At 39.0% G+C, this 15,638-nt stretch overlaps 2 protein-coding genes and 2 non-coding genes across 4 annotated transcripts; 3 read left to right on the top strand and 1 right to left on the bottom strand.

The window, feature by feature from the left end:
- Window positions 1–414: 414 nt before the first annotated feature.
- Window positions 415–3,626, bottom strand: nudt9 (nudix (nucleoside diphosphate linked moiety X)-type motif 9). Its single transcript, XM_077733680.1, has 8 exons — window positions 3,144–3,626; window positions 2,709–2,966; window positions 2,493–2,582; window positions 1,522–1,608; window positions 1,245–1,356; window positions 988–1,134; window positions 719–803; window positions 415–644 (listed from the first exon to the last, which is right to left on the bottom strand). Exons 1-8 carry the CDS (start codon window positions 3,236–3,238, stop codon window positions 499–501), a joined length of 1,020 nt encoding a protein of 339 aa, XP_077589806.1. The 5' UTR covers window positions 3,239–3,626; the 3' UTR covers window positions 415–498.
- trnae-cuc (transfer RNA glutamic acid (anticodon CUC)) lies at window positions 1,836–1,907 on the top strand. The gene has a single exon. It is a non-coding gene; the product is annotated as a tRNA-Glu (tRNA).
- Window positions 2,173–2,244, top strand: trnae-cuc (transfer RNA glutamic acid (anticodon CUC)). The gene has a single exon. It is a non-coding gene; the product is annotated as a tRNA-Glu (tRNA).
- A 665-nt stretch (window positions 3,627–4,291) lies between the features above and the next one.
- Window positions 4,292–15,611, top strand: mapk3 (mitogen-activated protein kinase 3). Its single transcript, XM_077733679.1, has 9 exons — window positions 4,292–4,770; window positions 6,985–7,167; window positions 7,727–7,916; window positions 9,237–9,353; window positions 9,427–9,541; window positions 9,629–9,760; window positions 9,944–10,053; window positions 10,681–10,809; window positions 11,621–15,611. Exons 1-8 carry the CDS (start codon window positions 4,553–4,555, stop codon window positions 10,798–10,800), a joined length of 1,185 nt encoding a protein of 394 aa, XP_077589805.1. The 5' UTR covers window positions 4,292–4,552; the 3' UTR covers window positions 10,801–10,809; window positions 11,621–15,611.
- The last annotated feature ends 27 nt before the right edge of the window (window positions 15,612–15,638 follow it).

Here is a 15,638-nt window from a genome sequence, read left to right as displayed (position 1 = left end):
TCATATATACATGTATATATGTACATATAGTACATATGTATATATGCATACATGTATATATGATCTATAATAAAATAAAAATAGCTTAGTACTTCATATTTCAACAATTATTTTATATATATATATCTGCTCTTAAGCATCTTTTATTAACAACGAGCTGATGAAGTAGTCAAGGTGGGACGTAAATACCATCCGCATGATTTTCTAAGCTACCCACACTTGCATTGAGTCTCAGATGACGACATTGGGCTAGTAGGGTCCTTGTACACAATGGATATATTAGCATATTCATCAGGAATAATGTTCATCTTGTCATTGTTTGTGGTTGTTTGTTTGTGTCCATGCAGTGTGTGATAGACGTGCGGGAGAAAGCCCGACAAATGTGATGTTGCTTGTTATGAATAAAGAAAGAAATTCTTAAGTGTCATTTATTGTAAATGTACACTATAATATAACTGAACAATTGTTTCCAACATTATGTCAGCGTTTTCTCAGTGTCTACCAGTGGGATTTCCTCTCTTTGGCAACCAGCTCCAGTAAATGAGAATGGCTAGCATAGAGTGGGAAGGAGGAGTCCATGTCAACCCACTGTACTTGGGCGGCATCATCACCGGCTTGCAATGGTAACTCGCTCACACTGTTGCCTGCATACAAACAAAGGGGGAAATAATGTATTAGTGTTTTTGCGCACTGACATTTTATTTCAAACAAGTCATACCGTTTTCATCATGGAAGTTGATTGCAACAGTTTCCATCCAAGCATTATCAGTGTTTCTAGGATCATCTACATAGCCTTTAAAAACCTGCAAAAGAAAATACAACCATTTTTGAAGACTAATCACACTCAAGCTTAATGCTTTGAGAAACTTAAGGCAGGTCATCACATTTAAATTCATTTGTTAATATTTTAACCCAAACCATATCTTAAATATTCTTTTGATAAACATGTTGTTAAAGATGTTTTATCGGTCATTGTCAGCTACTGACCTCAAAACCAGCATATTTGAAGAGCTGGGTTATTCGCTGATGAATTTTAGATTTTTCTAATTGCGGTACTCCTAGCGAATTTAATGCCTCTTCTGAAAATTCCCGCTGTAGTGTGAGAGAAACCTGCTCCCCTGGATCTACCATCCCCTACAAAATAAAAATAAGAATGTTCATTTCAACCCTGTACATCAATGAGAAGCAATGTGGCACAAGAACGTGAACAGCAGATATTGACAAATGTGAGAAAAACCACCCACGCCTGGAATGGCCCACTCTCCACAATCTTTTCTCTTGATGGAAACAAATTGCAGAACTGGCTTTTTGGTAACATGGTGAAGAATCTTTTCACTTTGAGCATCTACTTTCCATCTGCAAAATAATTACATATCATGCAATTTAACCAGGCTACAATAAACTGGAAACTACTACCTTTAAATTTAGAAGCCGAGCAATCTTCCAATTTCATATGCACTAATCTGCCATGTATCAAACAATCAGTATGAAAACAATAAGCAAAAAAATATATAGTATTACCTTGTGACGATAGGATCCGCGGCATGATTGGGTCCCCATCGCCCCAGCAAGCCTCTGCCCACAATCCCTGTGCGTCCATGAGGATTTCTAAAGAAAAGTTTTATGTATATAAATTGCAACTTATATTGATATACTGGTACCCTGCTATTGACTGGCCACCAATTCAGGGTGTGACTGCCTGGTGTCCAAAATTAGCTGGAATAGAATCCAGCACCCCTCACGACCTCTGTGAGGAAAAGCGGTTCAGAAAATGAATAAATGTATGTATGCGCGGCAGCCCATGAGTTTGAGTGGTGAGCAGATTGGCTTTACAGTCCCATATGGTCTAGTGGTCAGGATTCCTGGATCTCACCCAGGTGGCCCGGGTTCGACTCCCGGTATGGGAAGCCTGAAATTATACTCTACTCCCACAAAATTTCCAGTAGACTTGTGCCTGACTCTGATCAATGTCTAAGAGATGGTGGCACCTTTTGCCAAATTCACAAGAATTCAAGTTCCATTGTTTCAGGACAAAAACCTTTATGATTCACCACAGGCTGTTCATGGTTCTAGTCAATTTGATATGTCTTGCTATAGACTTGTACTAATTTGATGAGTCTGTCATGCAGATATGACACTTCTACTTGATCTGGATCTGTTGGTTAATAAGTGTCCCATATGGTCTAGCGGTCAGGATTCCTGGTTCTCACCCAGGTGGCCCGGGTTCAACTCCCGGTATGGGAAGCCCGAAATTCTAGTCTACTCTGACAAAATTTGCAGTAGATTACAGTTATGATTCTCCATAAGCTGTTCATGGTTCTAGTCAATTTGATGTATCTTGCTCAAGACTAATATGATGAGCCTGTCATGCAGGGCTCATGCTTCCACTTGATCTGGATCAGAATGTTTCATAGTGTCCTATATGTTCTAACATTCATTCAAATATACCGGATTCCCGGTATATTTGTGTATAGGTCTCTTCTTTAACTTACAGTGGTTTTCCATCTTCCACTTTGTAGCAGCCCTCAAAGCTTCTTCGGTCCACATCACCATCCAAAGTATTGAACTGTGGAGTGAATGTTCTGGAATATAAGCAAATGTGGATGCTTTAAATGATTGTGACTCCAGTGTCGGCACTTTATTTAATACTACAACTTTTGCAAATAGTTATGATATTGTGGTGGATAATTCATGCATGTGTTTCTTACCCAATTTCAGGATCTGCCCATATTGGCTTTTTTGCCACTGAAGGATGAGTGTAGTTGATCGGATCATATCCTTGGAAGCTCTGACTCCAGTCCAACTGGGAATCACTTACTGGGAAGCGCTTGATTTTGGAAGATGGATACTCGGGGCACCTGCACTTTATTTGTGCTCCAGATCTCATTGTGCAGATACTTTTAAAGCCGTAAGAAAGACTTGAACTGAAGTAATGTGTACTGATGGAAGCAATGTCTTGAGTCACTCTGAAACGATGGTCAATTGAAGTGATGACAGGTTTGATGCAACAAAAAAGTCATACTAATTAAAATAGAAATCCCTTTAAAAAAGCATAAATTGACCAATGCTAAAGGAAAATTTTGCGATCAAAAACCACTTGATTGCACGAATAGAGGTTTTTAGTAAATAACGAAAATACATACCTGGGTCTGTAAGTGTAGACTTGATGCTGAAAGCCAAACAGATTGATCGCTAAAGAAATCTGGACGATTTTATGTCGCAATACAAAAATGATCATTCCTAGAGGCAATTATAGATAAATACTAGATTATTATTCCAGAGACATGTCACAAGGACGACATAACCAGGAAGTAAATAGTGCACTTTGTGCGGTGACGTAATTAGAAGGCGGAGTCACAGTTGCAAGCGATGCAATAAATAAGTCACATCCCACCGCACAATCTTGAATAAGCATAGTTCTTCTTCAGATGGGACTTTGGCCTTAGTCAGGGGGAGGGAATTGTATTATAAACAGTTTACATAATCACACAAGTCAGTGTAAAGACCAAACCTTCAGGCTTGTGGTGCTGACATCACTTTTGAACATGTCGGGTCGTTTCTTGTTAGTTTTAAGGAATTTCTGTATCACCTTTTGTAGATATTGGGTGTTTTGTTCGTTTGTTTGTCTTTTAAGGTCGCTTTGGGTTGGTGTTCAGTCATTGGAAATGAATTATGTAGAATGTCTTTTGTCAAACTTTGATGGAATAGAACGGGTTTTTTGGGTAGGGCAAAAACTGTATGCAAATTTAGTGCAAATTGAGTTCCTGAATCTTTTGTATGAATTAGAGTAATTGGATAAGAACAATAGGATGTGATACATTTTCAAATGTTTGATCTTTTTGCTAATGGAAACGTTTCTAATTTTTCATTGAAATACATGCTTTTGGAAACAACGTGAATTAGAGCCGAAATGGGAGGATAAAATACCAATATTTTTTTGCAAATTAATCTCTACAATCACTATTATTGTTGTTTTTATTTTTTTACTACATCCCTCAAAAAACACACACATGGAGACTTTAAAAATAATATTGAGACTGTCCATTGGCGCGTGTGATGACTTAAAATAGCTGGTAAAACCAAAAAACCTGAACTAATCTGTCAATTTTGACACAATACATCTATTTCCGTGCAACAACACGCAAACAAAAACTCGTCACGCCCACCTAATGTTGCGCTATTATACGCTGTTTTTTCTACCTCACTTTACGAATTCCGAAAATCTGGCCGGGCGGTGCCCTATTAAAGAACCACACATTTGGGATTGGCTCCGCTCAGCTATAAAGACCTGGTTAATAAATCTAACACACCACCCAGCAGGCGCATTTACGCTCCTCGCTCGGACCAAATCCGAGCTCGGGCACGCAATCCGTTTACACCCCGGGTAGTGTCGAGAGAAGGCCCGCTTGTCTCACTCCGAATATCGGACGTCGTCGTCGGTCAAAGCCTCAACTTAAGACGTCAAAGCTTGCCAAGAACGACACTTGTCCCTCGGTGAAAACTCCCTGGTAGAGTGAGTACGCACAGGCAGGCGCGGCTTTGGAGAGGAAGAATGGCGGATTCGGGCAGCACCGCAGCGGTCGGGGCCGCAGCGTCAGCCACCAACAGCGCAACTGCAGCCGGGGCGGCCGGCACTGTTGCGCATGATGTCGCGCCGCAGGCTGCGGGGCAAAAACCTGCGTCCGAGTCTGTCAAGGGCCAAATATTTGACGTGGGGCCCCGGTACACTAACCTGTCTTACATCGGGGAGGGGGCTTATGGAATGGTGTGGTGAGTACAGTACTTCACTAGCGTTTTATCTCAATTGACTGTCAGTTGTTTTTTCTCCCAGAAAATGACTTTTCATTGTTGCCATGTTTCAGCTCACTAAACTACAGTCATTTAATGGCGCACCCGTCACACGTTTGATAGAAATCAGCCCTTTTTGTGGTTAGCAGGTTAGCAAAACTAGCTACAGGCGTGGCTAAGAGATTTACAGGAAACGCTTTAGAGAAGCTTGCTGCAGGAAGCAGTCCTCACTCTGAGCATAGGTTTTTTTTTAAAAATTCTCAAATCCAAATCAGTTAGTCAAGTGGCTGGCCGAATTATGCAACCGCAATACATTTGGCCACAGCACGAATAACGATAACTGCGATTAATCGGATATGTTGAGGTGTTGATGTTGATTTTTGTCTCTCACCCGAGGCCTCCTCTGTACTATTACCGTTTTTGTTCATCTACACTACAGCCTTGTGTGGGCACGTTGAGCAAACCTGTTGCGCACAAAATGATATCACTGCCAAATCACTGGTGCTGTGATAGCAGCAGTAAGTCATTGCTGTACTGCGAACATAGCCACACGTTACGTGGGGGGCATTTGGTCCCACGCCAGGTAACAATCATCTCCGAGCTGGTCTGTGACGACATTAAATGATGTTTCTGTCCCCCTCAAATCTGCTCTTTTGGTATATTTTAACCAAACTGGAAGCGATGAACAATTGGATCATTCACTCTGTTAGGCTTGTCAGAAGTATCAGACATGAAATATGATCCTTGATTGCAAAAGTATCATCATCTCATTTCATTTTCTTAACCACTTTATCCTCAATAGGATCGCAGGGGGTGCCGGAGCCCATCCCTTCTGTCTTCAAGCCAAAGGCAGGGGACACCCTGAATTGGTGGCCAGCCAATCGCAGAGCACAAGCAGACAAACAACCATTCACATTCACACTCGTACCTCAGGGCTATTTAGAGTGTCCAATCAATGGAATTTGGGAGAAAACCCACCCACGCAGGCAGAACATGCAAACTCCACACAGGTGGACCGACTTGGACTTGAACCCAGATCCGCAACTCAGAGGGCGATGTGATAAACACTCATCCGCCAGCCTGCCCGCAAAATGTCTGTCCTCATTTATTTGTTTTTGCACGGCCCCAGATCACCAGATATTTAAATGTGATTTTTTTTCCCTACTCTTGATAGTCAAATTTTAGCAATTTTCCCTGTCAACCAATTGGATTTCATTATACTTCTATAATGACAATAAAAGTATTCAATACAATTCAATAATGTCGATAAAAGTCCAATCAATTTGTTGTGGTAGGGTGGTCAGATCTTTCAGTTTTTGTTCTTGCATGATATTGTTTTTGTAGATTTGAGTTCAAATCTCATTGGACATTTTGTATGACCAGATTGCGACCAATCTTTAGTGTGTTTGATTATATTTGTGTCTTAGTTGTCAAAAGTAGTGATACTGACATGAACCAGGATAAGATATTTGATATTGCATTTTTTCTGTTTTGCAAGTACTACCTGAAAATTCCCATATGTTGGCCTACTTTGCTTTTTTTGATTATCGCGGCCATGCGTGGTCTACATTGAATGTGATATTTGAGGGATTACTGTATTTATCATGCACTAATAGGGATGCACCATTAGATCAAGTGATATTTTTCCAAAGCAAATAATCATCTTCTGCTTGACTTGTACTCATGTGTTGGTCTGAGGCATAACCCGAGACAAGAGGACGTGTGAAAATTTGCACTCCCATTTTCTCAGAATTCTCATGTACATACTGGCACCCAAGTCTGTTGCGGACATCTTGCATTTGTATGTCAGTGCGCATTGGAAAAAATGCCAGGAATTTTTCAATATCAGCTGCCTGGAGAAACATTCCTCCTCACGACAGATTTAAAGTGGTATTTACAAAAAGTGAAAATAGTCAAATACTCCCCTTAACAAAAGTGAATTCAGTTGTCCCTCAAATGCTCAATTCGGTTCTATTATGAGCACCACCAGATCACGTCTTCACTTGTCCACCTACTTTAATGGTGTGGGTGTAGCGTACACCCCCAGTTGTTCACAGCAAAGTGATGTGTCACATGCTCATTTCTGTAGATAGGACTTCGCTGACGCCCTTTCGTTCGGCACTCTCCTAATATTGTGTATGAATCCCGCAGTGTGTAACATGAGCTCTGTTTTGTGTCTCTCTTCTCCACATCCAGCTCTGCCCTGGACCATGTGACTAACCAGCGCGTAGCCATCAAGAAAATCAGTCCCTTTGAGCATCAGACGTATTGCCAACGTACACTGAGGGAGATTAAGATCCTGCTGCGTTTTAACCATGAGAATATCATCGGCATCAACGACATTCTAAGGGCTCGCCACATTGACAATATGAGAGATGTGTATCCTTTCCTTTCAAGTTCTCCACTTGTGCTTCCTGTTTATGCACTTTAAGTTAGTTTTTTTATGATAGTCTCGCACACATCTTGCAATTATTTCCCAAAACAGTTTTTAAACAATTTCCCAAATCAGCTCAACCAGCTCTTGCAGTTTTAATGCAATTAGAGATAATTGACCGAATAGCTGGTTTGAGTGGAAGAATCCTGCTTGCGGGATCCCATATATCTCACAAAAGAGAAAAGCCATATCACGAGCAAACTTAATTTGCTCTTAATTTCTTTGAAGATACACTATTTTGCACATTACAGCACTCAAAGTGAAAGTTAAGTGTTTTATAAGTTTCTCAAAGTGATTGGAACAACTATTAACACAGCGAAAATAATATATCTTAACATTCTTTCATACTATTAGAGTAAACATTAGTTTTATGGGTCTCCTTGCCCTTCACTCCGTTTAAGAAATGTTATTGTTGACTTATTTGGTCTGTTTTGTTAAATTGCACATAGCACAGATGAATATTTAGCACTACCGCAATCCTCCTTGACTTGGGTCTACCTCCAGTTACATCGTGCAAACGCTGATGGAAACAGACCTGTACAAGCTACTCAAGAGCCAGAAGCTCAGCAACGACCATGTTTGCTATTTCCTCTACCAGATCCTGCGAGGACTCAAGTACATTCACTCTGCCAATGTGTTGCACCGTGACCTCAAGCCCTCCAACCTGCTCATCAACACCACTTGTGACCTCAAGGTTAGCCTTTGTTAACCCTAAACATGTATTTTAATGCCTAATATGCACCCACATTCACATATCTAACATTTTTGGGACTATAAGTCGCACCACCCAAATAAGGCACAATAAAAGGGATTAAAGTCTGGAATATAAATCGCACTTTTAGGAGGATTTGTTTTACTTTATCAGAAACCAAGATAAACAGTACAGTAACACTAAAAGGGAGAACTGCAGGCTAAATAGGCATCTGCTAAGTTAAGTTTTTCAGATAACACTTGAAAAAAAACATCATAACCGGCCATCGTGGTCAGAGAGAAACAAAAAGCATACCTAAGTCGCACTTGAGTATTTGTCGCAGGCCCAGCCAAACTGAAAAAAAATGCAATTTATAATCCGGAAAATACAGTTGGGTTTTTTTTTTTTGCAATTAAGTAATATAGAATGTGGAAAGAGGTATGTGAGGCTTTTTTTTTAAATGGCATACAGAGTTTATTTCTGCATGTCAACCAATTGAAGCAGTTGTTGGTTGTTGAAACCTGGAATGAAAACAATGGCACTGTTTGTAGTCATTACATAGCACAATGCGGGCTAAAACATGTAAATTAAAGGCTTTTTTTGTGATTTTTACATTCTATTCACTAAGTGCCGTTTTTTTCTGTGCTTTATAAAAGTTGGCATAAGTACATTATTAAAGAAGTAATGTGGTTAATGCTATTGAAATAGTGAAAACTTACAATTAGATTGTGGATATAATTTACATTAAAGCACTGTTGAAATAATATTTTAACTGATTACTTTTACAAAATATTTAGCGTGGAGTATGGATATGATAATGAAGAATGAGCATGAGATAATTTTTTTCCATATTGCACAGCACTACTTGTTATCTGCACAATCATTACTTTAAATATTCTAATGTATGTACCGTAAGTACTAGTTAGCTCTTTGTAATATTGTTGGGTTCCCCTCAGTCTTTTGCACTGCTTCTCCACAAACTTGAGAGGACTCATTAGGCAAACCCGAGGCCTCGGATTAGCCGATCATGTGAGAATGGGAGAACAAAAGCAGCACCTGTTTCAGTTTTTTTTCAGATGCACTTATCTTATGCAATAATTTCACGTGCATTATTTGAATTTCGGTGAAGGATTGAACTTTCACTGCCAATTGGCGATGTGGCTTCTTTTATCCTTCTACTCCAAATTTCTTTCTATGCTAGAAATAATTATCAGTAAATCTTGCTGGTTGGAAATTCTGCCACCATGCTTTGCAGTTTGTTTGAGCAGAAAACTGTAATATTGTTTTGATCTGTGAATTGATGATAACTATTATTGTCCAAAGATTTGTGACTTTGGCCTGGCACGGATTGCTGACCCTGAGCACGACCACACAGGATTCCTGACCGAGTACGTGGCTACTCGTTGGTACAGAGCTCCAGAAATCATGCTCAACTCAAAGGTCAGCTCATGTTTACGCTTGTGTCTGTCTCTGACTGAGTCGATTGTCAACTTGCGGATGTTGTGTGCCTCAGGGCTACTCTAAGTCCATTGACATTTGGTCAGTGGGCTGTATCTTGGCTGAAATGTTATCAAACAAGCCCATCTTTCCTGGGAAACATTATCTGGATCAGCTCAACCACATTTTGGGTAAGTGGTCATCAAGTAGTTTATATATGGACACAACAACCATAAATCACAATTTTACAATTGTATTCTCGGTACTCTGTTATGCAGGTGTCCTCGGGTCTCCATCCCAAGAAGATTTGAACTGTATCATCAACATGAAAGCCCGAAACTACTTGCAGTCTCTGCCGGAGAAACCCAAGATCCCCTGGGAGAAACTCTTTTGCAGAGGCGACTCTAAAGGTAAAATAAAATGAGTACAACTTGGCCAACAAAAATCATACAGGACTGTATTAATACATTTAAAAATGGAAACACAATCCTTAAATAACTCTACACTTCAAGCCATTCTGTCTCAAAGAATGTCCTGTTTTTGTATTGCATGTTATTACTGATGCAATAATTTAACTACTGTATATACCACAGCTCTGGACCTACTTGGCCGTATGTTGACCTTTAACCCCAACAAGCGTATCAGTGTTGAGGAGGCGTTGGCTCATCCTTATCTAGAGCAGTACTACGACCCCACAGATGAGGTAAGATCACATTCTTTTGGTCTTTCAATGAATACTGCATTCCAAATTACTAAATTTTGCTGTGAATTAAACGAGGTTCAGTATTGCTGAATCTTTAGACTGTTTTATAATCTGTATTCACAATACCACCAGCAAATTTACAATTACAAAATCAAGCCCAATTAAATGTAGCTGCAAATAAAATATTAGCAAATATTCAATGGCAAGAAATTTGCTCTCCTTTGCTACTATTGAGAAATTGAGTATGATGCAACAAATGAATATTCGCACATTTGCTGCTAGTTCTCCCACAGAATTTTTTAAGTCCTCTTCTTGACTGTTTTGCTGAAGTACTTTGTACTCTGCAAGTTTTTTGTTGGTTTTGCATGAGGTTTTGCTCCACTGTAATCTAAGTGCGATTAAAGTATCACTAATCACCTCTCAGCCGGTTACATAAAACAATATTAATGTCAGTACCCCACCACACCACTTACAAATTGTAAGCCTATCAGAAATAAAAGACCTCATTGTGATACTGTGCTTTCAGACAAACCTTAGAAAACCTGAACAAACTTCTTCTATTAGCACTTTTTCAGTCTCTTCTTTGATTGAATCCACATTTAAATGAATGTGTGTTTATGTTTACAGCCTGTGGCAGAAGAGCCCTTCACTTTTACCATGGAATTGGATGACCTTCCCAAGGAGAAGCTGAAGGAACTCATATTTGAAGAGACGGCTCGCTTCCAGGAGACCTACCAAGGCTCTTGAGTTACACGGGTGAGTTTAAAAAAAAAAAAATGTCTCCTGCATACTTGTGCACTAGCACATTCAGAATGGGAATATTTTAGCGGCATGTCTTACTAATGAATATGCTGTAGTTAAGTGACTGTAAGACATTATGTTAAATGTATGCCCATTACTTGATTGGATTGGATAACTTTATTCATCCCGTATTCGGGAAATTTCATTGTCACAGTAGCAACAGGGTGAGAATGCAAATACAGGAAAATGCATTTTAGACATGAATTAATAGGTAATAAATAAGTTAAGAAATAAATACGTAAAATAATCCCTTTTTGAGTATTTCTACAGAGTCACAGTCATAACTGTCTTTTTGGAAGTGACCAAAGTTTTGCACAAATAGCAGTGGCATCCCTTTTTAAAAACTACCTTCATTTTCATACCATCTCCTATTTTGGTATATTGCACGCGGCAATGCCAACTACAGTTGTGTGTGTAATTAGTAGATTATACATTAGTAAGTATAAGTATATATTATACTATTCATTTATTCATTTTCTGAACCCCTCACAAGGGTGGTGTAGGTTGCGGAAGGCTATCCCAGCAGACTTGAGGCGGGGCACACCATGAATTGGTGGCCAAGTAATCGCAGGGCACAAGGAGACTGACGGACATATATATGTATATATATTACTTCACTACTGAATCATGTACTTGTGAGATGGTGGACACTGATTATATACAGCAAACGTCCACCACCATCAAGCTAACATAATTTAGGAGGCAGTCAAGATTGCCTGACTGCAAAGTGTTCTTAAATTGTTTGAATATCTTTCCTTCCTTTTAGTCTACATGCTCAAACGCCGCCTTGAAGACCCCAAGATGACATGCTTAATCACAAGAAAATGCATCCTCAAGAATCCAAGGAAGAGATAAAAACAATGAACATCGGCTGCTTTTCTTTCCATTCTCACTGCAAGAAAGCTAAGTGTTAGTTTGTTGTTTAAGTGGGGCTGTTGTTTCCCTCCCCCCACTCCTTTAAAAACATTCTTCCATTTTTCTGTTCAGTGTCCTGGCTTGTCCAGCTTTCCTCTATCATGATCACCAATCAAACATTTTTTTCAGCTTTCTTGCCTGTCTTCTCATATAAACTACTATTCCTTATTAACCAACAAGCACGGTTATGCGGTCTTGCTACATGCATAAATACATACATACATGTGCATTAGAACTTGCAATTGAGGGCTAAAAGAATGGGGGGTGCTTATTGTGTAGGCTAATGTACATTAAAACAAAATATATATACAACAAACTTTTTTTTCATTTAAAGTGGAGTCATCACAGCTTTCATTCATTGCTTTAAATCAGCTTAGTTGTATTTATGTTATGTGATTTATCTGCGCAAGTCTTTTTGACTTTCAGGCAAATGTTTTTATTGGCATGTTTGCAGGTTTACAGTTTTTTTTTCTGTTCCAAATGATGTTCATATGAATGCATGCATTCCTAAAAAATTAACCAAAGTGGATGAGATGCAAGGAACTATGTGGAGTGGGGAAACAACCAAGTGTTGTGGGTTTTTTTTTGAACCATTTAAATATTTCTTCAGCTACCACTTAGACAAAGGTCAGACGGATTGAACTCTCCCTCTTTTTCCATTAGATTAATCACGCAATGGTGTGGTAATTGGGAGTCAGTCATATTGCCAAGTCACAGAAGGCTCCAAAATACCTTTGGGCGTATTCTGCGGATAATGTGCTGCTCGCTACCTGGTTCATATTCTGCATTTGAAATTTGATTGTATGACCAGAAAAAGCACAAATGGCACCATTTCATAGACTTGAGACACCGAAAAGATGCACACGCTGCTTTATCTAAGCGCTCGTTTCCTTCATCTTCTCAGTACAAGCATCGGGAGCCACTTTGGCATCCCGTTATATCACTTGGCTTGCTTGTCTTTATCATTTCTTACCTGCATTTTTAAGGGAGCATGCACCACTAAAAGTTAGGAATATCAAGTTTTTGAGTCAAACTTTCACCTGAGCTGACTATGCGTGACATAACCTTTGCTCTTATTTGGCTTATTTAGGCTCGAATGCACAAGTCCAGCTATTTCATGTTTCTGTGTTTTTTTAGCATAACTTTCAAAAGTTGAATGCTAAATTCCACAAACATTTATTTGCAAATTTAATACTACATTATAATTTTGGCATCAATTCAATTTTATTATCTTAAAATATTCCTGGTTAACATTTTGACATTTATGAGACAAGAGTAATGTTAAAATGTTGCTACAAAGTGATCGGAATAGCTTTAAAAAGTAAATGTTGACACCCATGGAAAATTCATTTTAAGACATTTTCCCTCTAAAAGTCATGGTACTTCTCAAGGTCATTTGGAAAGTTTCTCAAAATGTAAAGCCTGTGTATTCCTAACTTTTTGTGTGTCGTAGTACATCAATTCCAGAGCATGGTGGGATACTCCCTTCCTACTTTGCTGTTTTGACGTTTACACTGAACATTCTGAGAGGGCCAAATAGAAACAATATCTACTAATGGGCTCTTAGGATTGAGTAGAAGTCAGGAGGAATTTTCAGGTTCGAAATATTTTTGCCTCAGTAAATGTGTGTGAATGTGTATGTGTGTGAAGTAGCTGTAGTTGAGATGCTCTTCCAAAGAGCAACTCCCCCTTGTGTCTACTGAAGACACTGCATGTGACCTTTATTTCCCATTTCCAAATACCTAACCAAACTTTTTTACTCAATGACTGCCATTGACAGCGATAGACGTCCAGTTCATTTCAAGTGGAAGGGTTGGCAGCCAATTAACATTCTTACACTGCCAACCTGCACGTTCAAATCGATCAAACAACTTAATTCACAGCAAAAGGAAGAAAAGAGACACGAATATGGACATCTATCACCGTCAATGACAGCCAATGCGTTAATGTTTGTGTCTATTCTGTTGCCATAGTAACCATGAGCTTTGTTCCTGTGGATGGTGACTGCGTCTCATTTTTGTGTGTACTCTTTTGTGGTCTGTCACTACTTAACTGCAACTTAATGAAGCGCCACCTTTTGGGTCTAATACAGCAACTGGACTTGCATTAATGTAAAGAAATTGGTCCGACCCATCGCCAGGTCCTGCTGTCGTAAAAATACTCATCCAAAGCATCGCTGTACTCTCAAAGCCATAGCCGCTACTACGACTGTCCCAACAATGAGCGTGAGCTTTTTTTTCGCGTTCTGTCATGATATCCGTTGCTTTATACGCCTTCCCGACACTTGCCACGCTTTACTCAAAAGGGCTGCCTCGTCCCTCCCTCCTTGTGTGCTGCAATTCTTTTCATTTTTTTCCACTTGCTGCCACTTTTTCAACCAATCGTGTCAGGTTTACCTATTAGACATTTTCATCGACCTTTTCAAATCGCATGTCCTGTACAGCACGTCGTCACTTTGTCTTTTTCAGCTTGGCAAACCAGCCTGACTTTTGCCATTTACAAAAGTAATGCTTTGCATTGGTACAGCACTAAAACTATGTTATTGTATATATTTTTTTCCCCCCAAAAAACAACCCAAAATGTATTATCTGTACAACACCTGTAAGAGATAAACCTAATCAGGTATTCTGTGGTTTGGCCTGGATTTCAAAATCAATGTTAGAAGTATATCAAACACAGACTTAATTTGTAACAACCAATCACAGAGGTGACATAAGCAGAAAGCAACTCACTTAACATTGCAATCAATTTGTAATTCTTAAACATTCACAGCCATGTCGTCATGATGACTGCCATTTTTGTGGGAAACCACAGCACAGTACTTGATTTGAGAAAATTGAACAAACTATAAATCTCCATTTGAAATATTTACAGACTTGGGCATGCAAAATTTGTCAGGTTTTTTTTTGCACTTGGATTTGATTATGATGAATTCCAAAATCCCACGTTGCGGTCAATATTCGACTGGTGGAAATGCAATTTAAAGCTCAAAATACTCAAAACTTGTATCTTATAAATGCCCAAAGTCAGGCTTATTTGCCAGCATGAGTCTTTCCCATCATTTGTCCCATCCTGCTAGCTCAGCTTTAAACATCACACTGTGTGTGTCTGATTTCTGTCAACTATATCATCGGTAACCTTCTGGATTTTTGCTTTCACAACTTTACGCTTTAGCTCCAACCATCAAATAGGAAGCGGGTCTATTTCGTCTTATTTGAATATTCATCATCAATCCACAAACCCTGCTTGCTTTTTCCTCTGAGGTGACGTTATACTAGGATGCCATGGTTACCGACTAAGAGGACTGTTGTGGCAATAGCACACACACACATGCACATGTACACTTTGATCGAGTGTATTTGTGCGTCTGTGAAATGTTGCGCTAGAACATGCCATACACATTCACACAGTATTGATGATTTAAGTGGCCCATCTATCATGTGGCCTGGTTCCAGATATCGTTGTTTTTAAATGGTTGTTCTTATTACTGTTGTTGTTATACAAGTGAGTTGTATTTTTTTTATTTTACTTAAAAGGGAGTTAAAGTTGTATCACTTTTTTTTAATGATTAAAATATTATACTTGTCTTTTTCTTTCTTTCTAATTTCTTTTCTTGGGTGTGATTATTGACAGTCTTCAGTCTTTCACAGTTTTTTTTTTCTTGGATTTTCCCTCCAAGTTCTTTATACGGAATTATTTTTAAAAGCGTTATTTGTCGATTGTCAAAGAGATATGAGTTAAGGGTTGTAGTCTGTATATTGTATGGATATTAATTAAATGATTAACAAAGCAACAAAGTTATATTACATATAATTGAATAAAAATTTCCTCATACTGTTGCAGTTACTGTGTGCTCTTTATTTATGTTT

The sequence above is a fragment of the Stigmatopora nigra genome, chromosome 15 (assembly GCF_051989575.1).
Source record: "Stigmatopora nigra isolate UIUO_SnigA chromosome 15, RoL_Snig_1.1, whole genome shotgun sequence".
NCBI classification, from domain to species: domain Eukaryota; kingdom Metazoa; phylum Chordata; class Actinopteri; order Syngnathiformes; family Syngnathidae; genus Stigmatopora; species Stigmatopora nigra.
This window is presented reverse-complemented; position numbering and strand designations above follow the sequence as displayed.